Below are 13074 nucleotides of genomic sequence, written 5' to 3'. Positions count from 1 at the left end.
AGAAAAGGTTTTTGTGTTTATTTCTTAAATCTCTCTCTCTCTCTCTCTTCCCCCCATAGGGTAACTCGGAATTTTTTTTTTGTCTGGTGCAGAATAAGCTTCAGGCTTCCTTGCACTATATGGCTAGTAATAATAATAATAATAAACGGTATAATCTGTGTGTCCCACTCTGCATATACTTAAGAAAGAATAGGCAGAATGAACAAAATAATGTGAGCTACCTCTATATTCACCAATGTGTTTGACAGTTATTTCAAATTATGTTATAGGCAGGAAGCTAGCATTACAGTAAGGAACACAAATTATGTTATGTTGTTTAACAACATAGTATAATCTGGTTAATTAAGAATTTAGTGTAATTTGTGTTCGTTACTATTAATAGTAAAGTGTTTATTTTTCTGCTGCCACTAGTTTATCAACAAGTATATAAGAGAGTTTTAGAGGAATTTGTAAATCTGCAAACTCCTGACAATCTCTCGTATATGCCAGGATAAAGTAAAGATATTTAAAATATGTAAAGGCGAACTCTTTACATATCTTAAATGTCTCAAATAGTAGATGCTTTTTGATGGTTTAACCTTCATTAATTAATACTACTAAAAAGATCTCTCCATTGTGAATTTTATCAATTTTTCATATACACCAATACCAATACAATTGAGTCAATAAAAGAATCATAAGAACACTTAATTTTCTGTGAAAATTTAGTATTCTTACTGGTCACTAGACCAGTAAGAACACTCACTGGTGTTCTTATTTAGTGAACTTACTGATCTTACTTATTTAGTGAAAATTTACTGGTCACTATACCAGTATTTAATAATCTGTATATTTAAAAATAAAATTATATAAAAGAAATAAAATAAACAAATTAAAATGCAATAAAACAATCTCAAAAGAAATACAGATTCCAATTCTTTCCAAAGGCTTTCAGCAGATTATACATTCTGCTTGTGATGTTCACTATATGCTCTATATAAGTACATTATATAGAGCATAAAATGTGTTGCAATCAAAATCATAATTAATCTTCATTCATTAAAATGAATTTAGAAATCACAACTCTACTAGGCATATCTTGACTGTAACCTTGTATTGTGAAATTTTCATAAAACAAAAACTCTTGAGATGTTTCATGTTACTTTGATCTATACCAGGGGCGGCCAACTTAATTTGTGATGTGATCTACTTTTTTTTTTTCAAAATGTGCCGTGATCTACCATCTCAAGAATTTCATTGCACATCGTTAAAAAAGTTAATTAACACATACTGAAAAATGTTGTTTATAAATTTTAAAATTAAATACAATTCAGAATTCTTATTTTAAATTCATACGTATTTAAATTTTTAATTTATGTGAAGTTTGTGTCTTTATGTCATCTGCCAAACTTTCAAAACTGGGGATATAGTGCAATAACACCAACCGTAAAGAATCTTCTGTATGCAAGAAGTCCATAAGAGTAGAGCAATTCTTCGTCTTTGTTTGATTCAAATATGAAAAGGCCAAATCACATAGATATGTGGAACCAAAACAGGAATTTAAAAGCTCAATGCATTTTTTTACATTCGGGTACTTTTCTCAGTCTTTTTCTGATGATCTGGCTTTTAGGAAGATATCGTTTCGCAGTGTAACAATTTCATTTTCAAGTACAGGTGACCCCCACTTAACACTGATAATTCGTTCCGGAAAAACAGAGCGCTAAGTGAATCCGCGGTAAGCGAGTGCTGCATTCTCATAAGGTCACATATGTATTTGTGAGTTGTGGTCGGTGCCATAGGATATTTCCTAATCAATAATAAATGGTAGTGAAAAGATGCACAAATGTCAGTCAAAATATTAAATATTCAAATATTTGTACATATAAAATATTCTGCATTACATACGTATATAATTATGTGGTAGCTACTTACGTATCAAAATTAAACTTAAAAAAATTCAGGTTAAAATCATGAATTTAATTGATCTAAATTGATTAATTTAATTTATGAATTTAATCAAGAAAAATGTGTTGATTTTAGGTTGAACTTTGGCCCTTTTCCAAATAAACTAAAAGGGGTATTAATTTTAAATCCCCGCAGAGTTATCACCCAACAATAAAGTCAACCGATCCTTCGCCGCTTTGAAACCTGGCATGCTTTTTTCTTCTTTCAATATGAAACTTCTTTTAAGCATTCATTTCAAGTTTCGGCTCCTTAATCTGTACTTGCGGCTTCTCCCTGGATTTTAAATGTATTCAACCAGCCCTTACTTGTTTTAAATGGATCCACATTTTTTTTTTTAGGCGAGTTTTCTTCAGATAATCATATTGGCTAATCTCTCTCTTTCTCGCTTTTTTTTTTTTTTTTTATTATAATATTTAACTTAACTGAATTCTGCATTGGATATTATCTTCAATAAAATCCTAATAGCCGGCCTAGCCCTAGTTGCTTGCAATGGAACAGCTATCTTTCCCACTGCTAAAATTAATTCTTTATTTTTTTTATAATTGTTCTTACAGTTAAACTTGCAAGTCCTAAATTATGGCACACATCCGCTTGTCTTTGACCGGAATCGATTCGCTTCAAAATGTCTAATTTAATTTTCAAATTCAGTCTTTTTCTTACATTTATAGTCTTTGTACTGCATCCAGATGTTGTTGCTTTTTCATTCTTATCCGCCATTATTAACTCTTCAAAAATGTAACTGCGTTGGTTGCATTAATTATGATACAATGTTCGAGTAAACTGTCTGTTATGCACAATGTCTAATACTGTACTGAGTGATGACTAGACTTCGGATAAATGCATATAACGCAAATATTACAAGCAATATACTTGATAATTTTTTTAAAATGTTGATCTCGGAACTACGTAACAAGTCACTGTACTGCAATTAAATTAGCGTGCGAGAAAATATCACTGAGTGTTGGAAGCGTTTTAATGATGTTTTGATATTCATTTTTAAGCTACCGACTCCATCAAATGAAACGATTTCGTTAAATATGCCAAAAATGCAATCTGTAAAAGAGCGTTATAGTGATCTGAGAGAGCGTTATAGTCAGATATGGGTTATAATATAAGAACAGTGTTATAGTGAATCAGCGTAAAGCGAACTGCATTATAACGGAGGCCTGCTGTAACATTTTCTCCATGTGAGAAATCTCAGTGATTTTTTTCTGCAATTTGTTTCGTATCTCAACATTAAATGAATAAGAAATATATTGAACAATATCTTCGATTGTTTTAAAAACACTGAATCTGGTTTCAAAATCATCCACAACTTTCTTAATTTCAGAAACACATTTCTCACTATTAAATTCAAAAACAGGATATTTTTGCAAATGATCTTGCATATTTGCAAAATGATAATTTTTTTTTTCTCTTTCAGACCCTTAGCCATTGCCAAAAATTGATATTTATATGCAGAAATACTACTAATTGTGTCACCCACATTTTTATTTTTTCCATGTAATCCCAAATTCAGATCACTTAATTTACTGGTAATATCTGCCAAAAAAGCCAGATCACACAACCACTCTGTACCTTGTAGCTGCTGATAATCATCTCCTCCCTTTGATCAACAATTTTTTTAAAATTTCATTCAGCAAATTTCAAAACCTCTGCAGAAACTTATTCTGATTCAGCCACCTCACATACGTGTGTAATATCAATCTGGTTCATTTTCATCGAGTTGCATTTTGAAAAGTCTCCTTTGAAGAGATTTGTCCTCTGATGGAATTCACGATTTTGAAAGCTTCAGTATTTTTTTTTTTTTAACACTTTTAGTATTTAATCTTTTTCTTTTGCTGGCTAACACTTGTTGGTGGATGATACGGTGGTAACTCAAAAAATCTGGAAATTCATCATCCTTTTGGCACAATGCGATGAATCCATTAAGACGCCCTGTCACTGCTTTGGCTCCATCTGTTGTTATTGATACGAGCTTAAATAGTGGTAATTTAATTTTTTCAATAAAATTTTTGAATGCATTAAATAAATCAAGACCTCTAGTTCTTTCTTTTAATGAAACCTGCAGTTCTTCTCTAGTGGCAGAATCATCAAAAACCACACGAATAAAAACGAGCAATTCAGCTGTATCACTGACATCTGTAGATTCATCCAGTTTTTTGTATAGAAAAGGACACACAATTAGCAATATGAGCACAAGACTGTTCGCTAACATTTTTACTCATTTTTTTGATGCAATGCATCACTGTATTTCAAGATAATTGCAGATCTTGAAGAGCACTTTTAATTTCAATTTTGTTCTTAAAATTTTCAAAAAGAGAATCTGTTATTTCTAAATCTGGATTTAAGTTCTTTTAATTTATTTTTTCTAAAGTGACTATGAGGCAGAAAATCCGACTGGCATTTACCAAGGAGTGCGTTGAAGTGCCTTTCTAAATTTCCTTTTTTTGGTATAGTTGCGGAAGCATTACAAATCAAACAACAACATTTTTCTTTTATAATTACAAAAAAGTATTCTAGTTCCCACTCTTAATGAAAATGATACGATTTACTCTTTTTCGTAGTATTCATTTTAAATCAAAGGGTATTAAATTAACATACAAGTACTGTCCAGTTATTAATATTAAATAAGCTAAATAAGAATTCTACACATACACTATCTTCTCCACAATGTAACTGCATGAATTTTCACTAGACAAGCCTAGCAGCTGTGCAGCGAAAAGATTAGTCACATGGTTCCACGGATTTGTAATAAGCATATGCTGTGGGCACATAATAATATAACATTTAGATTTTGACTAATCTATTTTTTATATGTATATTTAAAATTCGTCGTGATTGACAAAATTAAAGCTGGGATCGACTTGTTGGCCACCCCTGATCTATACCATCATAGAAATATTAGGACAATACTATTAATATATACAAACTTAAATATAAAATGAAGGGACTGTTTTTGTCACTTGCTATTAATAAAAAAAATTTTCTCCTAACTGAATATACCACATTAACAAATACGGCAACTAACCCCCCCACTCCGACACAAAAATTGGATGTGAAATAATGCTTTCTATTGCATCTCTATGTACAAATCCTAAACCTTGGCTTCCTACTGCCACCCGTGCAGTTTGCATGTTTATGCTTAGTTGCCTACCTAGGAGGTAAATTGGTGTATTCTAGCAACCATAATTGGGAAGGGGAAAAAAAAGCAAGCTTAATTCTAATAGATTTTGATATTTGCATAGAGTTTGTTTTGGTTTCTCTTTGATTTTGCTTGTTTTGTTATCCTAAGGGAAACAAATAATCTTATCCTAAGATTATTTGTTCTCCTCCTCATTATTATAAAAAAAAATCTTTTCTAATTTATTGGGTTTCTTCCACCTCATGACAGGTAATGGTACTCTTCATGAGGTGGAAAACAAGGGGTGGTTGGTTGTGTCTGGTTACTATTATTATTATTACTTTTTTGTTGAACTCTCTTACTATTCTACACATGTTCAGGAATGCAGCTTTCTGGAATTCTATGTAAGTGTTCTCTGGGAGGCTTGTTTGTTTGTTTGTTTTTAAAGTTTTATGGTGCATTAGCATCTAAGGCTATAATGTCTCTGGGAGGCCTATTGCTACTAAGGTCTTATGGAGGCTCTTTGTCACCAGGTGTGGTGGTTGACATGGTGATCGGGATGGTCATTACATGTTCCATATGCCACATATCTTTGACTCCCTGTCTTAGGTCTGAGTATTTCTTGATCTTTACTGCATATGTTTTCTGAAGATTATCGCTGACGAGCACCGCTATGTTCATCAGGTAGATAGCCTTTTCCTTCTTGTTGATGAGTATTAGTCTGGTCTGTAGTGTGGGTTCATATTGTTTGTTATTATGGCATGGTCCCAGTATAGTCTGTGAGCCAACCGGGCTAGCCGGGTGGGTAAAGTGCCTGCCTGGCAACCCAAAGGTCGCGAGTTCGATTCCCGCCTCGGGGTTGGATCAATGTACTGCAAAAACTTTGGGAGGTGCATTATGGCCACAGAAGCCTATGCGCCAACAACTACCAAAAAAAAAAAAAAATAGTCTGTGAGTAGAGGTCTCTATTCCACCTCATGACAGGTAACTGGCCCCAGAAACAATCCAGAACATCCCTGCAGGATGCAAGGTGATCACCTAGACAGAACATAAGGCTCTTGCCCGTACGAGCCTCACACCTACTATGGTGTGAGGCTCGTACTTGTAATACAATAAACTTTCTTTGATCAGCTGGTATTTTTCTGCTAGCTTATTATGTATTATCCTGGCCACTGGTCATGTCTGTGAGTGTACTCTGTCTAGGTGATCACCTTGCATCCTGCAGAGATGTGCTGGATTGTTTCTGGGGCCAGTTGGCATCAACAACCTGTGTTATTCTGGGATCATAAGCAATGTATTTCTAGTTCCTGCTGTTGATTACCTGATCTTGAATGGCAAGCATTAATCCTTCACCCTCGGGCAAGAGCCTTATGTTCGTGAACCAAGCATAGAAGTCATCGTATCTGTGTAGTTTTGGTGGTCATTGTAGTGTCTGCCATGGAGTGTCTTCTCTGCCTACCTTTCTGTCTGTGTGAGTAGGGTCTCCTTGTTGAGGTTGAGTGTTGTATGCCATTTGTCTATCTTTCTTGTGGATTTTTAGATTGGCACTGTGTTTTCCTGTAAGTAATCACGCAGGTTCTTAATCATCTTCTTCTCTTGAATGAGAACAGTCAATCCCCTCCCTCCTTCTCTATGGGCTCTGGTCAGTCTTTCGATAGCCTACTTTGATTGGTGTTATCATTATCCAGGTTTTTATGAGAGATTTATGAGGAGATTATGAGATCGACCAGGTTAATGATGACCTCTTGGTCATCATTAACCTGGTTTGTAGATCTTCATTGTCTCTATCAGCCAGCTATGGGGCACAGAGTTGAAGGCCTTGTGGTAGTCTATGTAGGCCACATGCAGGTTGCTTTTCTTGTAGGCTTGCTCCATAACTGCAGAGTTAATGATCAATTGCTCCTTGCATCCTCTGCTCATTTGCCTCCATTCCTTCTGCTGCTTGGCCATGAAGTTGTGGCTTCCTAGTTATGTAGCTGGTCAGTATCTTGTACATTGTTGGGAGACAGGTGATTGTTCTGTACTTTGCCAGGTTTCTGGTCTCTTTGTCCTTAGCCTTCAGCTAGGTGATTTATTGAGTCAGACTCTGGGATTATGTCAGAGTGCCTTATTATCTGGGTGAACTGCTCCTCTGTGTGCGTGTGTGCACGCAGCTGAATTTCGTGTAGTTGAGGATGTTATCTATTTCTGGGGTTTGCCAATTGTGGGACTTCCTGATCGACTGTTGTACTTCTTCCTTCGGAATCTTTGACTCCCTATCTTCTGGTTTGGGGAGGATTCCATTGCCTTCCTTCTTCTCTTGTCCAATTTTCCTGTAGAAGGTGCTCTGGTTTTCATTAAATATCCTGTTGTCTGTGTTCCTTTGGGCATCCTCCCTGTAATGGCAAAGTCTCTTGCTCAATGTGAGGAGTTTCTGCTTGAGGTCGTGAAGGTATTCTTTGATCCTTTGATTATAGGTCTTGGGTTTGCTGTGGATGTCGTTTTGGTTTGAGAAAGGCCTTCACTTTTCTGATCATCTTCTTACTTCTGTTACCTCATTGGTACTGAGTCAGTTGGCCTATATTCACTCTTACCTCTTCTATCTTCTGCTATCGCCTTCTCTTCCAGGTTTGTGGTTCCTTGTCTTTGCATTTTGCATTATGTTGTTCTCTTGTTTCCCTTCTGTTCATCTTGCTGGCTGCTATAGTGGCACAGTAAATGGCTGTCCGGATGTTGTCTAGCATTACTTTGTTGTTGTTGTTGTTGAGATAATCCGGTATTATTCACATATTATGAGGTGGTCTGTGAGTTGCTAAAAGACTCTGTTCAGTCTCCGCTTCAGTATGGTGCGAGTCTTTGTGGGGTTTATTCCCTTGAATTTTGCTAGCTCTTTTTTCTCTTCTCCTATTTTGGATATCATGATTTTGTCGTTTGAACTTTAGCTGCTCTTTGTTATAGTTCTTATTCTTGTTGTTCCTCCTCCAGTTACTGGTTCAGTTATGTCTGTATTCATTATTATTTGTAGTTGGTCTCTCAAATCCTGCTTGATTTTTTTCCAAGATTGCAGGAGCTATCAGTTTCTTGACAATGGGCCATCTCTGTGGTGCTATTTGCTGTTTGGTGACCTGAAAGTTTGGAATCGTTCTAACCACTTCATGTGTAGTTTTCTTCCTGTGCTTTTACATGTCTGAATCTAGTTTCATTACTTCAAAATAAATATGTTCATACATAATGAACGTATTCATTTCGATGCTCCGCTTCGTGCATTGGCTTCTTCCCTCCTGGGTGGTCAGCTGCGCAGAAAGGACTTCCAGTAGGTTGGACTGAATGGGCTTGCCCTTCAGTTATGGTAGCAATATGGAAGACAGCGCCACTCGCTACAGTGTCATCCGCTGGAGACTATTTCCGACATTTCAAACCGACCTGCCTGAGGCTTATTGAGATTATTCTGCGCCACAATCGATGCATTTTGTTCAATATTTCTACTTCTTATCTTCATCCAGCTATGGAGGTGGACCTGTTTTAGCATTGACTTCCAGTGGTGAGTGGTAGTTATGGAAGTAACTACCACTGATGGCACTACTCTCTGCCTCAGCCATCCCTTTGACCTTGGGGAAGGTAGGTTCACTGAAGCAACTTTGACATTTTTTCCCATTCTCCTCTATGATTTCATCCCCACCACAGTGGGATTTGAACCCATGTCCTTGATATTGGTGGTCTGCCATCGTAACCGCAGGTCTAATCGCAACCTTTTTTTTTTTTTTGTTGTTATTATTGTTGTTGTTATATTATTTCACTCTGATTGCGGGTTCCACCCCATGACGGGTACTGGTACCAAGTGCACAGGATAGTTGTAATGTTTGGTGTTACTGTTGGTTGAGAAACTCTCTGACTATCCTTCAGGTTTTCAGGATCGCAACTTTCTGTCTGGAGTTCCTTGTATGTGTTCTCTGGGAGACTTGTTGCTGCTGAGCTATTATGTAGGGTCTTTGGCACCATACCAGTGGTTGACAAGATCAGGATGGTCATTACTTGTTGCATATGCCACATCTATTTGATCTCCAGTCTTAGGTCCGTGTACTTCCTGAACTTTTCCTCGTGGATTTTCAGGAAGTTGCCAGTGTTGGGCACTGCTATGTCAAAATCAGATAGGCAGCCTTTTCCTTCTTGTTGACAAGGGTTTTGTCTAGTCAGTTGTGTGGATTTGTCTTGTCCTTTGTTGTGGCACTCAAGCTGGGGTTTGTACTTGTAATACAGTACACTTTCTTTCAAAAGCTCACTAGCTTCTGATGTATTACTCTAGCTACCTGGTCATGTCTATGACTGTATTCAGTCTGGATGATCTTCTTGCATCGTCTGCCACTACTAATACTAATTAATGCCTCATCTCTTATGAAGTCTCACAGATGTTCAAATTCTGCTGCTTGCTTTTTCTATAGATACGTTCCTGTTACACTATTCTTCTGTCACTCTCTTCCAAACAAGTCTAAATTCATCCACTCAATCAGTCAATGTCCATTCACTCTCCAACACCAAACTGTAACTTTTATTCTTCCACATTTATGCCTTATACCCTTCTGTTCTTTAGTAAAACTTTCACATGTATTTCTGAAAAATACAATTTACAAAAACTAATGTCAACAATTATCTTCTGTCTTCTCAACCTTCAACCAAGTAATAGGGATTCTAATACTTTCATGATAAGGTTTTTTTTTTAATCAGCAAAAATTTTATTATCGCATCAGCAGGCAGAGGAATAGAGGACTATAAGACCAACATCATTTTTCAATACTTAAGAAGACCTATAACATAAATAGTGTTAATTTCAAATTATACAAGGTAAACAAAGGAAAAAATTCAATAAATTTCATGGAAACCATAACTTACTTTAAAAGTCCAATAATAAAGGCATTGAATCTGTGTGTGCTATCTGAAAGTGTATTCTCTGCTGTGACTTGATTAAGCAAATCCTGAATCTCTCTTTTGTTTTCACCTACAAACAAAAAAAAATTACAATTCCTTAACCTTTTAATAAAGATTAAGTCATGAAAAGTTATCAATAAATTGTTTCTGAAATTTATCACTAGTTTTGTGTTGTGCTCGAAAATTGTTATGTAAAAATAATGGAACATTATCCTTCAGCAGAAAACAATATTCTTCGCGGAACCAACAATAAGAATACAATTAGCGTACACTTACTATATTACTAAAATTAGCAATGGTCCTAAAAACATATTTTAATATGACATAATTCAGTATGCGGCCTTCAAAACACTTTACACAAATTTATAACATGTCAATGGAACTAGTTCTGCAGTCTTTCAGCACAGAACAACTTTTAACTGGTCTAGAGCAATGTTAGTCAACAATAACAACCTCTTATGTGTTTCTAATTTATTCAATAATAGTTCTATTGGGCTCAGATCATAAACCTGATCAGTACACAATATTTTCCTAAAGACAAAGCTATCACATTCTGAGTTTTAGGACAGTACTGTCCTGTGTGATTACATCAATGCTGGAAGAAATACATTATCAAGGGTATCGCAATAGTACTCCTCCTAGTTATTGCTACAAAAGCATCTCTCCAAAGCCATACTACAAAAAGCAGGCCAAAATTTGGTCTGCTAACAAGGCTAGTGGGAGCCAGACGTGTTCAAAGCCGGTAAGTGGATTTTTCTTATTTATTGATTTGAAATTATTGTTTTTCTAAAACTTTTGATTTAAATTTAGTAGTATAGCATTATTTTGTGATTTTCTGATTAATCTGGTGTATTTATTCTTTACTCGGCCTTGTAACTGCATAAAAATATCAGTAAGGGTATCAAATCCACATGTTACAAATTACAGCTATGCTGAACGAGAAGTTTTTTAGCCATATTTAGCCGCTTTATTGACCATTTTTTACATCAAATTATTTTTATAAGTAGCTTATAGACCTAGTCGGGATCGTTAGTTTATTCAGAATTGAGACAGGAAGTTAATTAATACTTAAGTGTCCGTAGATTTACCGTTCGTAACTTGCCGCCTTTGTTATATGATACGTTATATTCCGAACTAGATAGCGTTAGTATAGTATAGTATAGTATAATATTTTCAATTAAATTGTACTTTTAACTAAATATATATAACGACTTAGATAACAAACGTAACATAATTAATTAATACATTAGCATTAGCATTAGCATTAGTAGAGGCATATGATGCAAGAAAGCAAGCTTATGAGCCGCAGCCTGGAAAATAAGATGCAGGATATTTCAGAGACTGCTGGGAATCATTGGGGTACAAGGAAACACATGGGTTGTGTTAGGGTAGCTAAGAAAAAGAACAGGTGCATGTATACTTGCATTTACACCAATGCTAGGAGTTTAGTAAATAAATTTGATGAATTTGAGGTATTGCTCAAAACATCAAAAGCAGATATTGTGGGGATTTCAGAGACGTGGTGTCACACAGATATAAGGAATGCAGAACTGGAATTTGGGGAGTACAATTTGAATGCTTCCCATTTTGAGTTTGCTGTTGGTAACATCATCAGTTGGTCCCACTGTATAGAATTTAAATACCGTCTCAGACCATCGTAGTTGCTTTTACGAAAGCAATAACCCTTCCCTTTACCCCTGATGGTAGATACCTCCTTGATAAATCCCACTTCAGCACACTGTGATCACTGCCACCTAGTGGTTCCTGTATCTGCAGATTCTTAATGGATGAAGAATCACTACTGATAATCAAATCAAGAGCATTGCTCCCTCTAGTTGCTTCCCAAACATGATGATTTAGAAAACACAATCCAATAAATCCACAAAAGCCTTGCTAGTGTGTGAGTGACCAACCCACAAATTCCAGTCAATATCTGAGAAATTAAAATCTCCCATTATAAGACTCTCTGATTTACTGGCCCACTCTATTTCTCTGTACAGTTTCTTATTATATTCATCAGAGTCATTAGACCTATAGCACACTCCTACTCTCAATTTTGATCTCCCAATGCTTATGTCACACCAAACTGACCCGACACTGCACTGTCCAGCGATGTCGACTCGCTTCACTTCCTTGGATTTTACGTGTTTCTTAACTAATAGCATAACCCCTCCTCCCTTCCTATCCTTTCTGTAGACGTTGTACTCCCCAAATTCCAGTTCTGCCTTACTTATATCTGTGTGACACCACGTCTCTGATATCCCAACAATATCTGCCTTTGATGCTTTGAGCAATACCTCAAATTCATCAAATTTATTTACCAAACTCCTAGCATTGGTGTACACGCAAGTATACATGAACCTGTTCTCTTTCTTAGTTACCCTAACACAACCCATGTGTTTACTTGTACCCCAATGACTCCCAGCAGTCTCTGAAATATCCTGCATCTTATTTTCCAAGCTGCTGCTCATTCCAATAGAAGCAGTGCAAGAAGTAAAAGAGTAAAAGCAAGTAAAAAAGCAGTGCATTTTTTTACTCAAAGGCCCACCTTAACCGCACCTCTGATGTAGTCATTTCTTGTCTTGTCCTCCCTCGTCACACCACACATCCATCTTAGCATCCTCATCTCAGTCACTTCCATCTTTTTCTCCTGGGCCATTGTAATCACCCATGTCTCAGCACCATAGATCAATGTGGGTCTAACCACATTTTTATGCACTCTTCCCTTCATTTTACAATTTACTTTCTTATCACACAGCACCCCACTCATCTTTCTCCAGTTCAATCATCCACATTGCACTCTATGCTGTATTTCTGCATTCAGTCCTCCATCCCTCTCAACGTTCGATCCCAGATACTTAAATTTCGAAAGTGATGGTAGCCTTTCCTCCTGCAGTTTTATAGAGCTCTCATCTTCTCCATTTAATATCATATATTCTGTCTTTGTTCTACTTATCCTCATGCCTCTCTCTTCCAGCACTTTCCTCCATTCCTCCAATTTCTTCTCTACCTTTCCTTGAGATGGTTCGCACAGTACGATATCGTAGCGAACAGCATACTCACAGTCCAACTTCTACAGAGAACCCCTCAGTCATACCTACACT

At 36.3% G+C, this 13074-nt stretch overlaps 1 protein-coding gene across 8 annotated transcripts in view; it reads right to left on the bottom strand.

Moving 5' to 3' along the window:
* The window catches only part of LOC150088273 (uncharacterized), a 730398-nt gene that overhangs the window by 114295 nt on the left and 603029 nt on the right, over positions 1 to 13074 (bottom strand). For all 8 annotated transcript variants that reach the window (XM_090369435.1, XM_090369433.1, XM_090369432.1 and 5 more), the window contains one exon: positions 9935 to 10040. In XM_090369435.1, the coding sequence (XP_090225561.1) occupies positions 9935 to 10040 (106 nt within the window). The remainder of the gene's footprint in view (positions 1 to 9934; positions 10041 to 13074) is intronic.

This window comes from Mastigoproctus giganteus, chromosome 3 (genome assembly GCF_048544385.1).
Source record: "Mastigoproctus giganteus isolate SK-2022 chromosome 3, ASM4854438v1, whole genome shotgun sequence".
Taxonomy (NCBI): Eukaryota; Metazoa; Arthropoda; class Arachnida; order Uropygi; family Thelyphonidae; genus Mastigoproctus; species Mastigoproctus giganteus.
This window is presented reverse-complemented; position numbering and strand designations above follow the sequence as displayed.